Source organism: Serinus canaria, chromosome 21 (genome assembly GCF_022539315.1).
Source record: "Serinus canaria isolate serCan28SL12 chromosome 21, serCan2020, whole genome shotgun sequence".
Taxonomy (NCBI): domain Eukaryota; kingdom Metazoa; phylum Chordata; class Aves; order Passeriformes; family Fringillidae; genus Serinus; species Serinus canaria.
The window spans coordinates 4,214,932-4,232,608 of record NC_066334.1 but is presented as its reverse complement, the minus strand read 5'-3'; the positions used below and the strand labels follow the sequence as shown (position 1 = coordinate 4,232,608).

The following is a 17,677-nucleotide window of genomic DNA, read 5'->3' as shown; positions in this document are numbered from 1 at the left end:
TCACCGCACGCCCCGCTGGCACCACTCGCCGTTGCAGCGCGCTCACCCTCACTACTGCCCCTCCAGAGCCGCTCAAGGCCAGCTTCCGGCTCACCTCTGCCCAGACCGCCTGCCTTTCCAGCGATTAAAACGATAAACCCCGCCAGCAGTGCCCCGCGCCTTCCTGGGGCTCCCCACACCACCCCCCACCCACTCCATGCTCGCCGACAGCGGTGCCCCCTCACCGATATCACCACAACCACCCCAACACCCACACTGCCTGCATCTCTGCCAGCACCCACATTCCCCATCACCTGTGGTTGCCACAACCCCAGTGGCAGTCCTGGGGCCAGCAGTGCCCTGGGGCTCGGCTGACACAGCCTTGTGAAGAAGGGCCAGGGCTGGCTGATGGAGAACACACCACTTTATTGGGGAGGGGGAAGGAGCGCCCGGCAGGGGCAGCCTTGAGAACTATCCCATGGGTTCGAGGTGGGCTCGGTGCCTGCTCGTCCCGCGAGTGGCTGGGCAGCCAATGTGCTGGGGCATGGGGTCCTACCCGGCCCTGGGAGCAGGAGGACATAAATAGAGGGAACAGGCAGGTGGGAAGGGGACATAAAACTGACATAAAATGTCTACACGGCATAAGTAACAATACTTAGGGGTATGGCTGGGTGCCCAGTGAGATGTGGAGGTGTCGGTACCTCCCTGTGCCAGGGTGCTGACGCTGGGGATCAGGGTCCCACGGGCAGACTCTGGCGCAGTGCCTCAGCACAGCCAGCCAGCTCCATGCGCTCCAGGGCGGCAAAGACACGGTCCAGCGTGGCACTGGTCTGCTGGCACCAGCGCTTCAGCATCTCGTACTGCTGGTCACGGATGTGGACCACCTCCAGCTCTACCAGCTCAATCTCTGCCTCCCGCAGCTCCAGCATCCTCATGAATTCCTTCCAGCGCCGTACTGGCACCACATCGATGACGGCGTAGAGCTGGCTGCCCTGCAGCAAGGCGCCACGGGGCTCCGGGGGTGCAGAGGGCTTTCCTTCGTCACTGGGTGGCTCACACAGCAAGGCCTCCTTTTTGGAGCTCTTCTTTGCTGTGCCAGTGGCACGCTCTGTCCCCTGTGGGGAGTGTGGCTGGGTGCAGCACGGTTTGTCCCACCTCCAGGCATTGAACTGGCACCATGGTGTGGCTGCAGCCCCGGCCATTGAGGTGGCAGTCTGTGCCATGGGGGGGAGACCACCTGGCAGGGCATCATGCCGGAGCCTCTTCCTCTTGTGGTAGATGGCCAGGGCACCCAGGAAGAGAGGCCCGGTGAGTCCCAGCAGGATGTACTCCAGACCTGAGCCTGAAAGGAGGAGCAGGAGCATTCCCATCAGCTGGCCAGCACGGGGACTGCACACCACGGACCCTGGCCCCATTGTCCCCATACCTTGGTTGTTGTTGCTGCCACACGCTTGCTGGCACTCTTTGCCACACGTGTCTACAGTGCTCCTGCAAGGAGATGAGACCCATGGGTGCCGTGCTGTGCCATGCCACAGGCCCCACATGTATCCCTGGCTGGAGGGTCAATGCTTACATGTGACATGGCCGGCATTCATCACCCTCTCTGTAGAAGTCAGGCTTGCAGCTGCTGTCACAAAGTGCATCCTGCTCCTCTGAGCCTAGGGAGAGGGTGGGAATGAGGCAGGGTGCCACAGCCAGAGGTGGAACAGCTGGCAGGTTGTGCCATGGGGCAGCTGGCAGCACTCACAGGGTCGCTGGATGAGGCGTCCGGTGCAGGACTGGCACTTCTGGCAAGAGAATTCGCTGCACTGCGGGTCAACGCAGACACGGAATCGGCCAGGCTCACAGCCACAGGCGATGTTGCTGGTGGCCGAGCAGTTGCTCAGCACACTCTGGAAAGCTGCAGAAAGCAGGCAGTGAGCAGCACGGCACGGCACTGCATAGCACAGCACGGTGTGGTGCCAGCTCACCTTGTTGGTCACACTCGTAGCAAGCCTGGCACTTGCTGAAGGTGTTGGGCTGGGTGCGGAAGGTGCCGGCAGGACAGGCGTCACATACACTGCGATTCTCAGGGTTTGTGCAGGGCTCTTTCAGGAATGTCCCTGCATGGACAGTGGGGAGAAAGGGAGCACGGCCACCTGGAGCAATGCACCTGCTGTGCCACGGTGTGCTGTGCTGTGCCACACGGACTGGGCAGCGCTCACCTGCGGGACACTGAGGGCAGCACTGGCGAGCAGTCTCGACCCAGTTCATGCCGTCAGGGCACTGGTGTCTGTCAGGATGTCTCCGCAGGCGGAGGAGTGGCTGCACCAGGACCCGCTGCCTTCGCAGCACGGTGCGGTCCTGCCACCCTGGGGGCTGCAATTCACTGGCTGCCAGCCACAGAGTTGCCAAGGTCACCTGCAAACAGGGAGAGAGCAGGGCTGCAGGCAGACGGGTTACTCCAGGAGCCTTGCACCCCTGGGGACAGCCCTCACACCAGCTCATGCTGGGCTACCGCAGTCAGAGCCATACCTGGAACTGTGTGGACAGCGGTGCCTGCACAAAGCTGAACGGCTGAAGCCGTGGCCCTCTGCCCCAAAGCCGCGTGGGTGTGTTGCCCCAGGGCTGGGAATGCCCCGCGGCAGCCCCTGTGCTCTGCTTTCTCCGCAGTACACGGGCAAACAGCTTCCTGCTGGGGGCCACTGTGCGACAACCTGTGCCCAGGGGGCTGCCATGGTACCCCCGTGTGCTCTGCAAATGGTGCTTCCAGGCTGGCTGGGGAGCGGCACCGAGATGCTCGACAGGAGCCTGACATGTCCTCAGAGATGGGGACCAGTGAGTCAGGCACACGGACTGCTGGTGGTGTCAGAGATCGCCAGCTCAGGGAAGTGTTGGTAGCCGGGCGCGTAGGGGTTAACGCTGCCAGCTTTGACTTTCCTGGGGTTTATCTCCCTCACAGAGGAGGTGATTTCCTCCCCGAAAGGAAGCCGTGCCTGGCTCACGCTCCCCCCCGATGCTATCGCACCCCGTTACGCGCGTCCCAAAGTAGGTCACTGCTCCCCCGCGGGGTGCCAGGTGCTGTCCGCAGGGCAGCCCTGCTCCCCTGGAAGCCCCCGTGGGTGGTGCAGCGAGCAGCGCCCACGCTGACACCCCTTCCACAGGCCGGGCTGGGGGCTGAGAGGGCCGTGGCACTGACAGTGTGGGCAGGGAGCCAGGGGATTCCTCGCTGGGGGCTGGATTTCCCAGCCGTGATGGCCCCGATTACGGCAGTTGAATCATTTTCTACTAAACCCGCCGCCACCGGCAGACTGGAAACCGCGCTGGGCCGCCCCGCTCGCAGAGCGCTGCCGGCAGATCCGGGCGCTGCCTCACTCCCGGCTGCCAGCGGCACATCTGAGTCACCGCTGAGGCACGATCGTCCCGCAGCGGGGCCCTGCTAGCGCACCCCGCCCGCAGACGGGCAGCTGCCCCTGCCCAGAGCGGGGAGCAGGTGCCCGGCGGACAGGGGAGCCGTGGGCACGGGGCTGGCTCCGTGCTGGGGCAAGCCACCGCCACTTGTGCCGTGCCAGCGCCTCTGCCCCCCGTAACGCAGCCGCCGCTGTCGGTGCTCGTGTGCCGGGGTTGCCACCCGAGGGCCTCGCTAGCCCCGAGGGCAGCCACCCGCAGGCTGTGGGCACAGCCACTCCCCGCGGCACTGCCCTGCCTGCAGCCCCGGGACTGACCCCACCCTTCCCACGGCCGCATCCGTTCTGTGGCCGAGATCTTCACGGCCGGTGGCCCCCGTGATCACGCCACACCGCGAATGTTTTGGTGCAGCAGAGCGCCGCCCCGGCTGTTAGCCAGAGGGGTAAGCGGTTTTGGCACGCTTGGCACTGGAGTTAATCCATCTTGCTCCCTCCCTCCTCCAGACCCGTTATGACCACAGCCGTGGGACACCCCACAATTGGTGCCAGGGCTCCATGGGACCCCCAGGGCATCGCACTCACCCAAGCCACCCCAGGGCAGCAACACTTCATCCTTGTGGCCGATGCGGCTGGGTCATGCCGGGGCGGTGAGGGAAGCGGACAGCAGGAGCAGGGGGTGCAGGGGAGGTGTCGGGGCAGTCAGTGCCCGGGCAAGGTGCCCCTGCACCCCATGGCTGCCGTCAGCAGCACGCGACGAGTGGTGAGTGAGCGCCAGCCCTCCCCTGAGAGGCTTTTACACCCAACCGCAGAAGGAGGAAATGCTTTTTTGGAAATGAGTCCAGGGAGTATGAAACCACATGACGGGCGTGCTGGGCGCGGGAGGGACCTGCAGTGCCTCGATGCAGACCCGGCCACCGCCCTCCCCTGCCCGTTGGCGCAGACCCACGGTCGCGGGGGTGGCGGGGGGTAGCGGGGGTGACGGGGGGACACAGGGTACGTGGAAGCAGTGCAGGCCCCCCGTCCCAGGGCTCCATCCACACCCCGAGCTCCAGAACGGGGTGCTAGAACTGGTCCCAGCCCCCTCTATGTCTGTCCCAGAGGGGCTCCCTCAGCCACGCTGCACCCACCCAGGTGATGCCCAGCCTTGGGTGCTGCTGAAGCCAAAGGAAAGGAGAGGCGGACATGAGCGTGCACCAGCTGGTTTTATTGCTCAGCTGGGACGTGGAGTGCAGCTTAGCATGGGGGGGCAGCCGGGGCTCCGGCCACCGTGCGTGTCCCACCGTGTCTCCCACACTCCAGTCCCAGGTGCTGCCATCCACTGCCAGCCCACAGGGCAAAACTGCCTCAGCCCTGCACCATCCTCTCCTGCCACCAGCCCCAGCCTCCTCCCTGCACTGTCCTCAGCACCGTGCCACCGGCACCACGTCCCTCTCAGCACCTTCCCCACTCACCACTGCCGACGTCTTCATCCCTTTCTCGCCTGCAAGAGCTGACCCACAGTCTCCCACAGCCCCCCACAGCCCCAGGGCCCCCTGCCCAACAACTCTCATGTCTGTGGACAAGGGGTTCAGCACAAGCCACGTGCCATGTCCAACCCCGCACCACCATGCCCAGGACACGTCCTCGCCAAGGGGACTGGTCTGCATCCCCATTCATGTCCCCACCAGCGTGGCATCCCAGTGCCTGCTCTGCCCGGCCCCGGCATTACGCTACGGTTAGAAGCAGGAGAAGCTCCTTGGTACATCCATGCATCTGTCCTTTTCCATGCCAGCGGCTCTCAGACCTCCCTGCAAGACACAGAGTGGGGAGAGATGCCTTCAGCACTGGGACTCGGTCCCTGGGAAGCCCCTGGAAGGGCTGGGGCACCCCCCAGGATCAGGCAGCATGTGCTTACGAGGCCGTCAGCGTGGAGTTGAGCAGCAGCGTGGTCCGGATCCGGTACAGCTGCGCCAGAGTCAGCTTGCGGTGCTGCGCCGCCTGGGGGTCCGAGAGGGTCCGGCGGGCAGGAGGTTGGGGGTCGCGCCTGAGTTCCCCTGGGAGGGATGCTGGGCTCTCCGCTGGCTCCTCTGCCTCTGAGAGCTCTGATGTGGAGCTGCCACTGCTGAAGGGGGCAGCCTGAGGTGCGGGCTTTTGGCTAGTCCGGGGGGAACCAGCACAGAGGTCAGAGAGGCTGCGGCTTTGGCTTAGGGGGCCGGAGGAAGTGGGAGACAAGAGCTGGGGCAAGCTGGCCTCCGACTTGGACTTAAGCACCCTGGCCGGGCAAGGCAGGAGCTGCACGGGCGTCCGGCGGCGCAGCCGGGGCGAGGAGGCCGTGGAGCGGGAGGGGCCAGGGAGGGCTCCTGCCCCTCCTCGGCCATCCCCTCTGGCTGCTGGCCAAAGTCCCGCAGGGAGGCAGGTGAGAGCGTGCCGTAGGCGCTGTCGATGGAGGAGGAGCGGCAGCCGCTGCCTGGGGAGGCCACGCCGTGAGGCAGGGGAACAGGCAGGGCACCTGCAGGCAGCTCCTGGGTGGGGGTATCAGTGGAGGTGGGGGTCTCGACAGAGGTGCCAGTGCCGATGGAGTTGCTGGTGCTAACAGAGGAGCCATCCGAGGTTGAGCTGAAGGGTCCTGCATCCCAGTCTGGGGAGGAGAGCTCATCGCCACCCTCTGCTGCCACCATGGCAAGCGTCTCGGTGGAGCCGTCGGATGGGCTGTGGAGGCAAGAAGGTGAGGAGGGGCCTGTGCCAGCCTGGGGATGTGCAGGTCCCTCCCTCCTGCTCCCTACCACTGCTGCGAGTCCGGACTGGCACTGCTGTGGTGTAGGATAGTAGGTGAACTGGCAGCTGAAGTGCCACTCTCACCGTCTTCTTCCTCATCCTCCTCATCCTCCTCCTCCTGCTCCTCCATGCGCCGGCGCTGCCTCAGCCTTTGCAGCAGGTTCTGAGAAGGGGGAGTCATCAGTGAGGAACGGGGTGTGCACAGGGAACCCACGGGTCCCCCACCCACCCGTGTGCCCTCACCTGGGCATTGCGCACTGCCTCGACCCAGCTGCGGCACAACTGCCCACTGGTCTGGAAGGTGTAGGCAGCCACAGCACTCCCCAGCTCGTTCAGGTAGATGAGGAGGAAGGAGCCTGTGGGCAGGGGATGTCAACAGTGTCCAGGGACCTCCATGTAGTCCCCCTTACACCCAGTGCTCTCACCTGGGTCTCTGAGCTCCCGGCAAACGACTCTGTCTACCAGCAAGGGCTGCCGGATCACCTTGGTGCGCTCAGCCTTCTTGAAGGGCTTGGTGATGAGGAAGAGGTCAGTGAAGAGGAAGCAGTAGACGTCCATCTGGGGGTGAGAGTGGAGCCATGGGCACCAGTCGGTGCAGTGAGTGAGAGTGGGTGGGCAGGGGCTGGAGCTGAGACCTCGCTGTCCCCTACAGTCCTCACCTTGCTGTCTTTACCTTCCCGCATCCTCAGGCTGCCCTCAAGGAGGAGCTGCCGGGTGTCCTCCGGGGAGGTGCCAGGGATGGGGGCTGTCAGGTCCAGCCGCAGGAACTCCTTAAGCAGCTGGCAGAAACCCCCAGTGTCAGCATGGGATGCATGGGGTAACATGACATGGGTGGCATGGAATGAAGTAGCATGGGGTGGATTGGCATGAAGTGACATAGTGTGGCAGAGGGCGGCATTGAGTGGCATGGCATGAGATGGCATCTCCACTATGTCCAGCCTACCTTGTCCACCTCGTCTGTGCTGCCCTCCACCACCTCGTAGGCATCAATCCGGCTGAGGATGGCATCCAGGCGCTGCCGTTCCTGCCGCTGGCGCATCCGCGAGTTGACGTCGTTGATGAAGCGCTCCACAGAGCTGATCTGTGCCAGGAAAGGTGGTGGGTTTGAAGGGCCAGGGGCCACCGACCCTGCTGCCCCCCACCCCTGATCCCTTACCATAGTGGTGATGGCATCACGGGCGCGTGGATCATCCGTCTTCTTCAGGATAGACTTGAGGAGCAGTGGGTACTTGGTGAGGCGCTGGTGAGGTTTCACCAGCATGTCGCTCAGCTTCAGGCGGCTGCACTGCTCCTGCTTCTCGGCCCACTGTGGCAGCCAGGCATTAGCACCAGCCCCAGCCCTGGCCCCAGCCCCAGCCCCAGCCTCCCCTTACCGTCACATAGGTGCGGAAGAGCTCGCTGTCCCGCAGCAGTGTCCGCATGTACTCCATGCAGCCCTCCTCCTCCATGCAATACTGCACATAGGGCTTGAAGAGGGACCCAAACTGGGGGACACAAGGCAGTCACCATGCAGCACACGGCATGGCATGGCTGCCCACTGTGGCATGGCATCCTCACTCACCATCTTGAAGCCATCGAGAAAGTCAACAGGGTCGAGCAGTGCCCCAGTCTGTCGTGCCTTGGCCAGCACTGAGGCCATGACACTGCGCCACAGCTTGCAGTGCAGTCGGATGATCTCCCCAATATTGCTGAAGAGCCGCTCGGCATCCACCTGTGGGGGTGAGATGAGCAGCACTGGGGAATGGCACCTCCACCCTGCAGCATGGCGAGGCTAAGGACCCATCCCTGAACACCCTGTCCCCTGCAGCCCTTTCCACTCACCTCACAGAGCAGCCCTGACTCCTGCAGGTTCACCAGGCAGGAGAGAAAGAGCTGTGGGGAGGGAATGGAGAGGCAGTGAGCTGTAGCCACAGCCCCCAGCCTCAGCACAGTGCAGTAGCTGCCAACACTCACATCGGTGATGACTTTGAGGTTCCGGATGTAGGTGGCCTCTGTGTGCAGCAGCTCCCAGATGGCTTCCTGCTGGTGGCACTGCCGGCGTGACAGGACCTGCCAGGCTGAGTGTCAGCACTGTGCCAGGGCCTGGGCACAGCCCCTGAGGCTCCCCAGGCACTGTCCCTACCTCTGTGCCCTGGATTATCTGCTGCCAGCTATCCTCCAGTGTCAGCCCAGCCTCGTCCCCATCCTCCTCCCAGGAGTCACGGTCAAAGCGGAGCTGGGGCGGCAGCTTGGGCAGCCCGAAGGTGCTGTAGGCGTGCAGCCTGTTCACCAGCTGCTCCAGCTTCTCAGTCTCCTGGCCAAAAGCAGGGAACAGAGCTGGGTGGGGGCTACTGGGCATGTGCCACGGACCACCTCACCCTGGCTGTGGAACTAGGGTCTTGAGCCCCACAGGGACCCATCCCAGGTGCCCAGCATAGCCACAGGCAGTCCCCACACCCACTCCCCATGCCTGCATCCCACATACCCGCCCGAAGGAGCCCGTGCTAGTCCCGGAGCCAAAGAAGCCACTGAAACGGCTGGCAGCGCGGTTCTTCCAGGTGTCAGTGCCATTGGTGGGTAGAGAGCTGCTGCTGTGCAAGGCTGGCTCGGGGGTGGGGATGCTGGTGTCCCCCAGGAACTCTGTTATGTTCTTCCTTCGCCGTCCCGGAGCCTGCAGTGAGGACAGCCAGTGTCCCCGGGATCAGTGCCCAGCACTGTGGCCAGGATGGGACAGTGGCCCGGCTGACCTCGAGCACCGTGGGACAGACAGACACCCCGGGCAGTGGGGTCCCCCGGCCAAGCTCCCCTGCCCGCACTGACCTGCCTACCTGCATCCCGGGGGTGCAGGGCCCCGGGGGTGCAGGACCCCGGGTGCTGCCTGGCCAAGCCCGGCCGGCCATGGACAAGCGGCCCCAGCAGCGGGGGCTCAGGGCATCCCGAGGGTCGCAGCACCCGGCCGGGCCGTCCGTCCAGCCGCACTCCCGGCTCGGACCGCAGAGCCGGGGCCGGGCAGGCTGTGGCCGAGCTCCTCCGAAACAAAAGGAGGTGGGGCCAGCGCCGAAAACCTAATTTCCCTCCTCGGCAGATAAGCTACCAGAGCTGAACAATTCACCGGCGGAGATCAAAGCCCCCCGGCTGGTCGCAAGAGCTGGGTCACGGCCAAGCGGCTCCGCCGCCCCGGGCAGCGCTGCAGCGGCTGCTCCCTGCGTGTCCCTGGGCCCTGCCGGGATGCGGCCGCTGCCATCTCCACACCAGGGCACAAAACGCAGCAGGGTCGGGGCTCCCTGCCTGCCACCAAGCCCTGGGAAGCGGCATGCTGCTGCCACGGCCCCACACCCTGCCACGTCCTCACACCCAGGCGGGAAGAGCTGCTACGGGCACCATTGCCATTACTCACTGTGCTGCCACTCCTCCAGGCGCCCCGGCTGTGACCAGCCCCATCGCCTCGGTGACACTTGGGACCCACCTGTTCCCAGGAAGGTGGTTGGGACCGAGACCTCCACAGAGGTGGCTGGTTGCCCTCTTGACCCCTGGTCCTGCTAGAGCCTTGCCGGTTCTGCAGCCAGGTGTCATAGTGCTGGACACGGGTGGCCACTAGCCCTGGCCAGGCAGCCAGGTTGCCGCCCTCAGGGCCTGCTGGCACGGGACCAAGCACCGTGTCCCCCTGGCAGAACCCTGCAGTGCTTCTCCCTTCAGGCCTGGCACCCTGCTCCCATGGGAGCGACACCCAGCCCAGTCCCACGCCTTATCTGGGGCCAGGGTCCATGGGGCAGGACAGAGCTGCTGTGCTCAGCAGCTGCCAGCAGCTGAGAGGAGGACTGGTGGCCAGGGCAAGTCCTGGGGCCAGGGCGAGTCCCAGGGCCAGGGTGGCACCGAGTGGCAGCCAACACTGGGGCCCCCAGGGCTGCTGTTTGCCTTTTCTTTGGTGCCAGCCTGTACCTGGCACAGCTAAAGGGCTGGTGCTGCTGCTTGAGCTGCTAGACTGCCATGGTGGAACCAGCACAGCACAACACAGCACAGCCAGCACAGCAGAGTCAGGAGAAAAAGCGGGTCTTGGGGACTCCAGGGGGATCTTCAACTCACACCATACATGACCAGACAGAATGGCGATGGGGGGGATCACAAATTCTGTCATCCCATTCCCAATTCCTCCCTCCCCAGAGCTAGCACTGACACTCACCAGGCTCTCAGTGCCCTCTCGGTGTCCTGGCAGTGGCTCCAGCACTGGCCCAAGGAATGCAGCACTGCTGGCAGGGTGCAGGATGGGCAGGCTGGCTGACCTCGCATCTCGCACTGCCTGCTCCACCTTCAGCTCATCCCCGGGCTTGGCTGTGAGAGCATCAGGTTGTCAGTGTCCCCTGGGAGCTCTGGAGTAGCCAAGCCTCCCTCGGGGTCCCCTCAGCACCTTTCACTCGCAGGTAGTGTCCCCCGAAGCGATACGCCTCGAACTGCAGGGACAGTGGTGTGTGGGACTGGTCCAGGTAGATGTCCACCTTGCCCAGCTCAATCGCCTTCCTCTCAAAGACTGGCAGCAGCACTTCCCTGCAGGACACGAGCCCCACATTTGTCTCTGCATCTGTTGCCACATTATCCCTTGTCCTGTCCCCAGGAGACTCACCCCAGTGACTTCTTCTTCACAGCTGGCACGATCTCTGCCTCAATGTCGATGCTGAGGTCAAACTTTAAGGTGAAGCACTCCTTGCTGGGGTCCTGGAGGCAGGTGGCAGCTGCTTGCCCAGGGGTCCCTCCCTCCCTCCCACCATGGCAGGGCCATCCTGCTGCCCTGCTGAGTGCCCCAGGGAGAGGAGCCTTACGTCCGTGTGCCTGCGCCAAGCCTTCTTCTTGGGCAGCTTCAGCGCTGAGCTCTTGCGCTCCCTGTGGGCATGGGGAATGCAGGGTAACAGGGGTGCCGCGGGCTGGGGCACCACATGGGGTGTGCAGGGCTTGGGGCTCACCCTCTGCTCTCTGCCGGACCCTCCTCCTCCTCCTCCACATCAGAGGCAGGGCTGGTGCGCGGGGGGCACGAACGTGTTGACATGTTACGGGCCAGGATGGAGCCTGCAAACGGGCATCGAGCTGGGCTGTGACACCTCCCCCAGCCCCGTGCTGGCTCCCGCTGCATCCCACTCCCATCCCTGAGTTGCACCAGCCCCAAGCGCGCTCCATCACTCCCATCCCTGCACCGCCCCAGAGCCGCGGGGGCAGCGGTGCCACAGCTGGCTCCGGCTCACCTTGCGGGGGCAGGTCGAAGCGGATGTGGCCATCGAAGTGCATGGCGCCATGGAGGCGGCCATCGCAGAGCTCACACAGGCTGAGGGGGCCGCTGCGGCTCAGCTGCTGGCACTCTTCGTGGTGGCATTCCTGCGGGGACATGAGTCCATCAGGCAGGGCCTGCCCGGGGCTGCCAGCTGGGGCGTGTTTACAGGAGGGATGGGCAGCACCACGAGCAGCAGAGTCCCCTCTCCCACCCACAGCTGCAGCTGGCACATTGTTCACAGGGAATGCTGAAACCAGAGCGGGCACAGGGAAAGCAGCGTGACCAGGACATGGCCGTGTGGCAGTGGGTGCTGTAAGGGCATGGTGATGACACGGGGGTTTCTGCCACACAAAGCCCCTCCCTGCTCCACCGCAAAGAGCAGAGACCCCGGCACACCTGCACATGCCGAGGCTTGGCCAAGGAGCTGCGGGACAGTCACCTGCACCGTGGCACCAGCACCTCACCAGCGGCCCGGGAGGCCGCCCTGGCACCCCCCAGCCCCTTTGTGCTGACGAGAGCCGTGTCCCCGTGGCAGGACGGAGGAAGCGAGCGTCTGCAGACAAACAATGCTCGAAGCCGGCGGGTTTCCTCCGATTGTGTGCGGCCACGGCCGCGGCCCCAGCCCCTCCAGGCATTCACAGCGGGTTATTTTTAAACCCCCGGCCAGGCCCCCAGCACAGTGCACAGCCTATGTTCTCTGGCCAGTGCCCTTCTCACTGGGGCTCTTACTGGCCCCGCTTCTGGGGATTGTGGTGCTGCCGGACATTGCCATCAAATCCTACTGCACCGCTGACACATCCCCGTCCCCGTGTGGAACCCCCACCGCCACCCTGCCCGCGGAGGGGTGCGAGGGTGCTGGGAGGAGGCAGCCCTGCCCGGGCTTGCCTGTAGAACTCTGCGCTGCTGCGGGGAGGAAGCGCCTGTGCAGCTCCAGCCGCCCCCACTTCCTGCCCTCCTTCCTCCCGGCGCTGCTGAGGTCAGCTCTGACGCGCTCCCACCACCCGCGCTCCCTCCGAGGGGCCGCTGGTCCCTCTGCAGCACCCCCTGCCATCCACCAGTGTCCTATCGCAGGTCTCGACACAGCCGCGGCCTCAGGACACCCTGTACCCTCAGCCCTCCTCCGCTGCCACCATGTGTCCCACAGCGCTGCTGCCATCGTGGCCATCGTGACACCTGCGTGTGGGAGTATGGCCGCAGGCTGCAGGCAGTGCCCGCAGCTGGCACCCATTCAGTGAGATCCCCTGGGACGCCTGGCAGACGCCCCAGAGGGATGCGGGGCAACTCATCCCCCCTGTGCCAGCAGCTCATCCCTGGACTCACCCCCACAGGAGGGGCCAGGCGGGATGGCCAAACCCCTCTGCCCACCCCGGAATCAGCTCCTGAGCCGAGCCCTACGGAACTCGCAGCACACGGCAGCTCTGCCGCCCCTCAGCAGGTGCCTCACAAAGCGAGGGGGATCACGATCCTGCACCGTGACACGGCAGGATGAGCCCCCAGCCTGACCAGCTCCCCCTGCCCACCCCCCCCGCTACCTGCCAGGCACCATCAGGGGTCGGGTGACAGCGGCGGGGTGGCCTCAGTCGCTCCCGGCACTCCCAGCTGCACTCCCGGGCAGCTGCAGCCCAGTGCCACGTGTACCCCAGCAGCACCGGCCCTGCCAGCCCGCCGTGCAAACAGAGCACCGGCACACCCCCGGTGCGCCCGGGCCGTCTTGCCTGCTGCGCCGGAGACACCGCCCGCGGCCCCGCACTGCAGCCCCGGGGACTCGCTGGGAGCCACGGCGTGGGTCCGGCCCGACTCCGTACGGCCGGCGGGAGAGAAAGGACCCTAAATCTGCCCTGGCTTCACGTTAGCGAGCAGGGGAACAGACGGGCTGTAGCGGATTAGCCCAAATCACGGCAGCTCGGGGAAACGCGTAAACCGCCGCTGCGCCGTTAAATGCCAGCAGGACCTTGACACCAGCAGGGAATGCGCACCCTGCACGGCAGGCCAGGAGCTGCCGACCAGGGCAGGGGCCCTTCAGGGAGCGGCACGTTGGGCAGAGCTGTCCGCTGCCCCTCCTCACCCCCAAGACCCCGGGCAGCAGCTGCCCCCACCCCGCAGGACCCACCTTGGCCGCCCTCCTCTCTCCGGCGCAGTCGAGATTCTGGCAGTGCAGCACTGTCTCCTCTTCTGGGCACGGTTCGGCTGTGGAGAGAGTAGGGTCAGTGCCTGGGTGCCTTGGTGGGCCCCCTCCGGGTCCGTGCTGAGGCCCCCACACCAGGAATCTCGGGTTCCAGAGTTCAGCAAAGCACTCGGGCTCAGCCCGCCCCACAGCTCATCCAGGGGAATGAAGCCCCGTGCCCAAGAGCCAGTGATCCCACGGTGACAGAATCCGGCACCTCCTGCTCAGCACCCCGGATACGGGATGAGGACACGGACCTGCCCCAGCTCCCCTAGGGCTGGCACAGCGTGGGGCTGCAGCAGCAGCACTAAATCTGCCGCTGTCAGCCCCCAACGGGGCTTAGGAGCCACTTTAAGCTTTGACAGTTAAATCGGCCTTAGGGACAAATCCTATTTTGAAGGCTTTTGTTATGTGTCAAACCTAATCGTTTAAAAATAACAGACTCGGGGTGCTCGCGGCGGCAAACGAGCAGTACGGACACCCTCTGGCTGGACAGCCCTGCTGCAGGCAGGGATGCCCCGTTGGGAAGCTGCCTGCTGGGCAGGGTGCCACTGCTGGGGATGTGGAGAGGCCAGATGGCATCGTTCTACCACAATGGCACGGCTCTACCAGGTGGCAGGGCTCTACCAGGTGGCACGGCTATTACACCAGCCCAGCGGCACAGGGACTTCCCCGCGGCACCGCTTCCATCTCCCGCATCCTTCCTGCCAACAAAAACAGCATCCACGCCGACCCGAGCGAGACCGCGGCCAAGGCCGGGGTTAGAAACAGTCTGCGGAATAAAACAGTCTGCTTTTTGAGGCAGCACTGAAAAAACTGCTGCTTCTGCCTGGAGAGGAGGAGCAACTCGGAATGGTGTTGGTTGCTCAAGCTCCCTTCTGGGAGGCGATCCCGAGGCTGCTGTGGCACCATGGACGCTGCTGGATGATGGTGCAGGAGCAGCCGGGCAGGGCTCAGCTCGTCGCCCTCCGGGAGGAGGGCTAGGAGCCGGGCTAGGAGCCGGGCTGGAAGCCGGGGCCGGGCGCTGCCCCGCGACAGGAGCACAATGAGGCCTCTGTCCCCGCGGCCGCCCCGCAGCGCCCGCCGAGCTGGGCCGGCCCCCGCCCCCCGCCGCTGCCGTTTCACTTGACCTATCGGGAATAATAACGGAAACAAATAAGAAATTCTTTCATGCACCCAAGGGAAAGTTTCCCAAACTCACCAAAAACTAGAGGCTGGCCGAAGCGGCCGGCAGTGCCAGAGATCAGCCCCACGCCGCAGCCGCCGGCACGGCCAGAGCCGCGTGGCCGTTCCCAAAAGCCGACCCTGCCCGCGGGTCACACATGCACCAGGGCCTGGGACACGCGAGCTGGGAGCTCCTCGCAGGGAACTTCGCTTTGGGGCAGAGGCAGGAGCGTGTCGGGGTCCCCACCAGACACTTCGGGGGCTGCAGGAGAGATCCTGTCCCCATCAGCTCCTCTCCCCGCTCGGTCACCTCCTCCTTCTCCTGCTGCCGGCTGTGCTATCACAGCCGGCGCTCCCGGTGACGGCAAACGAGTTTTGAAACCGGATCGTCCTTGGGGCAGAGCGCACGGCGGCGGCAGCCGGCTGCTTCAGACGCCTGCCCGGGCCGGGGGGAGCGGCACCGGTGGCACGGGGCCGTTTGCTGAGCGCTCCCCAGCTGCACCTGCAGCATTCCCACGGCATCCCGGCGGCACCCAGCAGCTTCTCCCGACCCCTCACCCTCGTTGCCAGGGCTGGAGGCTTTGGACGGCCGCGCTCAGCCACAGCCTGCCGGTTGCCCAAAGCCCCCCAGCCACCTACCCCCGAGCTCCTCGCTGACATCCAGGCTGGAGCTCCAGGAGAAGCGCTCCACTGCCCCGTACTCCAGCCCCGCCAGGCCGGGCGGCAAAGCCTCCAGCTCGTAGGCACCCCGCTTCCTCCAGTACAGAAACATCCTGGGGTTGCGGCCCGGGGGCCCCCCGCAGCCGTGCCCGCCCCGACGGGGCCACCGGTGGGACTAACCGAGGGAGACCAGCTCTGGCTTTAAGAGTGGGTCCCGGTCTCTGGACAAGCGGTGCATTGACGCCGCCGGCGGGAGCCGCGGGGCGGCCGAGGGTGCTGCTGGAGGCTGCCCAGCGCCCGCGCGGGGGGCGCACAAAGGGCCTTTCTTCAGCCTCCTACAGACATTGCACAAATTTCACTTTCCACCGTCTATGGAAGACATTCGGCCACGGAGACAAGACGTGCTTGTGATGGAAAGAATCAGCATTAAGAAGGGGGCTGTTTGGCGGCTCTGCCGTCCGTCCGGCTTTTGAGGGGGCAGGAATGCGCCGCCCCGAGCTCCGGTTGTATCCCTGCAGCCGTGGGCACACGGGGGCCCCCAGCCTGTGCAGGGAAAACCTATATTCAGGAGGATTTTCCTCCTGCTAATCCAAGAAAGCACCAGATAGGGCTTAAACCCCACAAGGAGAACAAAAGATGGCACCTTCATCCTGCCCCATGCAAAACCACCAGGCCAAGATCATCCCAGCCTCCAAATTAATCACAGCATCTCCTCCCAGAGGCACCAGGTGTTTCTCAGAGTTTTGTTGCTTCTAGGCACCCTTTGCCAGAAATTCCATCATAAATCTTTGCTACAAAGAAAACAGATGCCAACGTATTGCAAAATTAATCCTTCTTGATTTAGTGCATCCTTAATGTTTTAAGTGCTGTCACAGATTTCCCATTGATCACAGGACAGTGTTCTTGTAGGTGGAATGCTTCACCAGGGTTTATGCTCCAAAACCCCCCCAGCTTTCCTGTTGTCCCTCCTCCCCATAGGGAGCACCAGAAGTTAGTGAGGTTCCTCTTTCTTGAGGATGCAGCATTCACTTCTGGGCCCCAGCAGGCACTGGCACCTTGTACCATTTTACCCCCCCGCCCCCCAAAATGCCCCAAACCAAAATTGCAGCTCAGCACACAGGTCACTCCCTTGTCCCCTGGCTCCAAGGGCTGGATCCACTTTGGGATCCACTGCCCTCAGCCGGGTGAGGTGGATGCTGGAGGGCTGGTGACAATACCAAGGGGGATGCTTGGCCACAGTGCTTTTAGTGTTGGGCATTTCTCCCACATCCTTTGCCTATCTCACCTTTGCTGAAGCTTTTTCCACTCACTCCCTTGTGACCTGAACTCCCATCTCACCCTGCCTGGGATGTTCCCCCTGCACCATGGCCCCTTTATTTATTTTAGCCACTGTTCAGGCCACAGTGCTGGCCAACTTCTCCCTTTGCTGCCAGACCCAGCCATATGGGGATAATTAGGCTTGGATTAAGTTTAACTCTTTACAAGGCTGCAACACTGCACAGGCCCTTGCAGCTCTTCTCCAGCTCTGTCCCCTGCTCACCTCTCATCCCTGTTTGTTTGTTTACAGCTCATTGTTCGTGGAGTTCTAGGAAGTCTCTTCCCAAACCAGATAAAAGCAGTTTTGCAGATTACTCACACCCACAGCAGCGACCAGCCAAAAAGCCCTGGCCCCAAGTGCACCACATTCCTCCTTCCTCTGCTTTCCTCCTGCCTCCACAGACCTGGCCCAGGGGATCTGAACGGGTGCTGGGCTCAGGGGGCTGCAGACTCCGGGGCTGGGCTGTTCCCCAGTCTGGGCTGAGACAGAGCCATGCCTCATTTTGCAGGAGCTGCTTTTAGAAGCCAGGTTACTTTTGCAGTCACAGATCGGGGAAGAGCCCAGCATGCTGGTATTACCCATAAAGAAGAGTTTGTTCCAAAAATGTCCTCAGCTTGACCCAAGGCACTTACTCGGCCCTGTGCAACTCCCACCACCCCCAGCTTCCCTTGGCAGCAAATTGCTAATTGACAAAGGGCTGGGAAGAAAAATAAATAAAGATCCTCCCATGTCCCAGTGGGGCAGAGCAGGTGGGGTCAGGTAAGGCCACGAACCCCAGTGCTCCAGGGAGCACCTGGGTGACAAGTTCCATCCCACTCCCATCCTACTACAGCCTCTATCCATAATACCATCCCTTAGAGCTGAGGACACATCAAAGCCATCCCAAGCTGCTCCCAGCCCGTGTTCAAGGCACTGAGCTCTCCCTGCAGCACCAGAGAGGCAGCTGGGACAGGCAGCAATCCCAGTGTACAGAGTGGGCTGTGACAGTGCAGCACCATCTTTGTCACTCAGGGGGA

At 63.8% G+C, this 17,677-nt stretch overlaps 2 protein-coding genes across 3 annotated transcripts; both read right to left on the bottom strand.

Moving 5' to 3' along the window:
* Positions 1-381: 381 nt before the first annotated feature.
* On the bottom strand, positions 382-4,218 carry TNFRSF25 (TNF receptor superfamily member 25). Of its 2 annotated transcripts, XM_018920423.3 has the most exons (7): positions 3,948-4,216; positions 2,184-2,379; positions 1,950-2,081; positions 1,727-1,879; positions 1,553-1,637; positions 1,406-1,467; positions 382-1,321 (listed from the first exon to the last, which is right to left on the bottom strand). In XM_018920423.3, exons 1-7 carry the CDS (start codon positions 3,975-3,977, stop codon positions 711-713), a joined length of 1,269 nt encoding a protein of 422 aa, XP_018775968.1. In that variant the 5' UTR covers positions 3,978-4,216; the 3' UTR covers positions 382-710. The 2 variants fall into 2 exon arrangements, with proteins under 2 accessions (XP_018775968.1, XP_018775966.1); XM_018920421.3 differs by having other exon boundaries at positions 1,950-2,379; positions 3,948-4,218.
* Positions 4,219-4,548: 330 nt separating this feature from the next.
* Positions 4,549-13,629, bottom strand: PLEKHG5 (pleckstrin homology and RhoGEF domain containing G5). Its single transcript, XM_050982685.1, is given in 22 exon segments — positions 4,549-5,152; positions 5,260-5,668; positions 5,671-6,053; positions 6,128-6,282; positions 6,363-6,475; positions 6,545-6,677; positions 6,779-6,898; positions 7,063-7,200; positions 7,276-7,425; positions 7,493-7,603; positions 7,681-7,830; positions 7,941-7,991; positions 8,073-8,168; positions 8,242-8,412; positions 8,584-8,769; positions 10,279-10,427; positions 10,504-10,640; positions 10,717-10,808; positions 10,913-10,973; positions 11,054-11,156; positions 11,330-11,459; positions 13,466-13,629. Coding segments are annotated over 21 exon segments (2,961 nt in total). The 5' UTR covers positions 11,373-11,459; positions 13,466-13,629; the 3' UTR covers positions 4,549-5,142.
* Between the last annotated feature and the right edge of the window lie 4,048 nt (positions 13,630-17,677).

What these genes read in the sequence shown, in the direction of transcription:
- TNFRSF25 (XM_018920421.3), bottom strand. Translation starts at nt 3,977, where the DNA reads ATGAAGTGTTGCTGCCCTGGGGTGGCTTGG. An exon ending in CTACGAGTGTGACCAACAAG is followed by an intron (nt 1,880 to 1,949) that starts GTGAGCTGGCAC and finishes TGCTTTCTGCAG; the next exon opens with CTTTCCAGAGTGTGCTGAGC. An exon ending in ACGCCTCATCCAGCGACCCT is followed by an intron (nt 1,638 to 1,726) that starts GTGAGTGCTGCC and finishes CCCTCTCCCTAG; the next exon opens with GCTCAGAGGAGCAGGATGCA.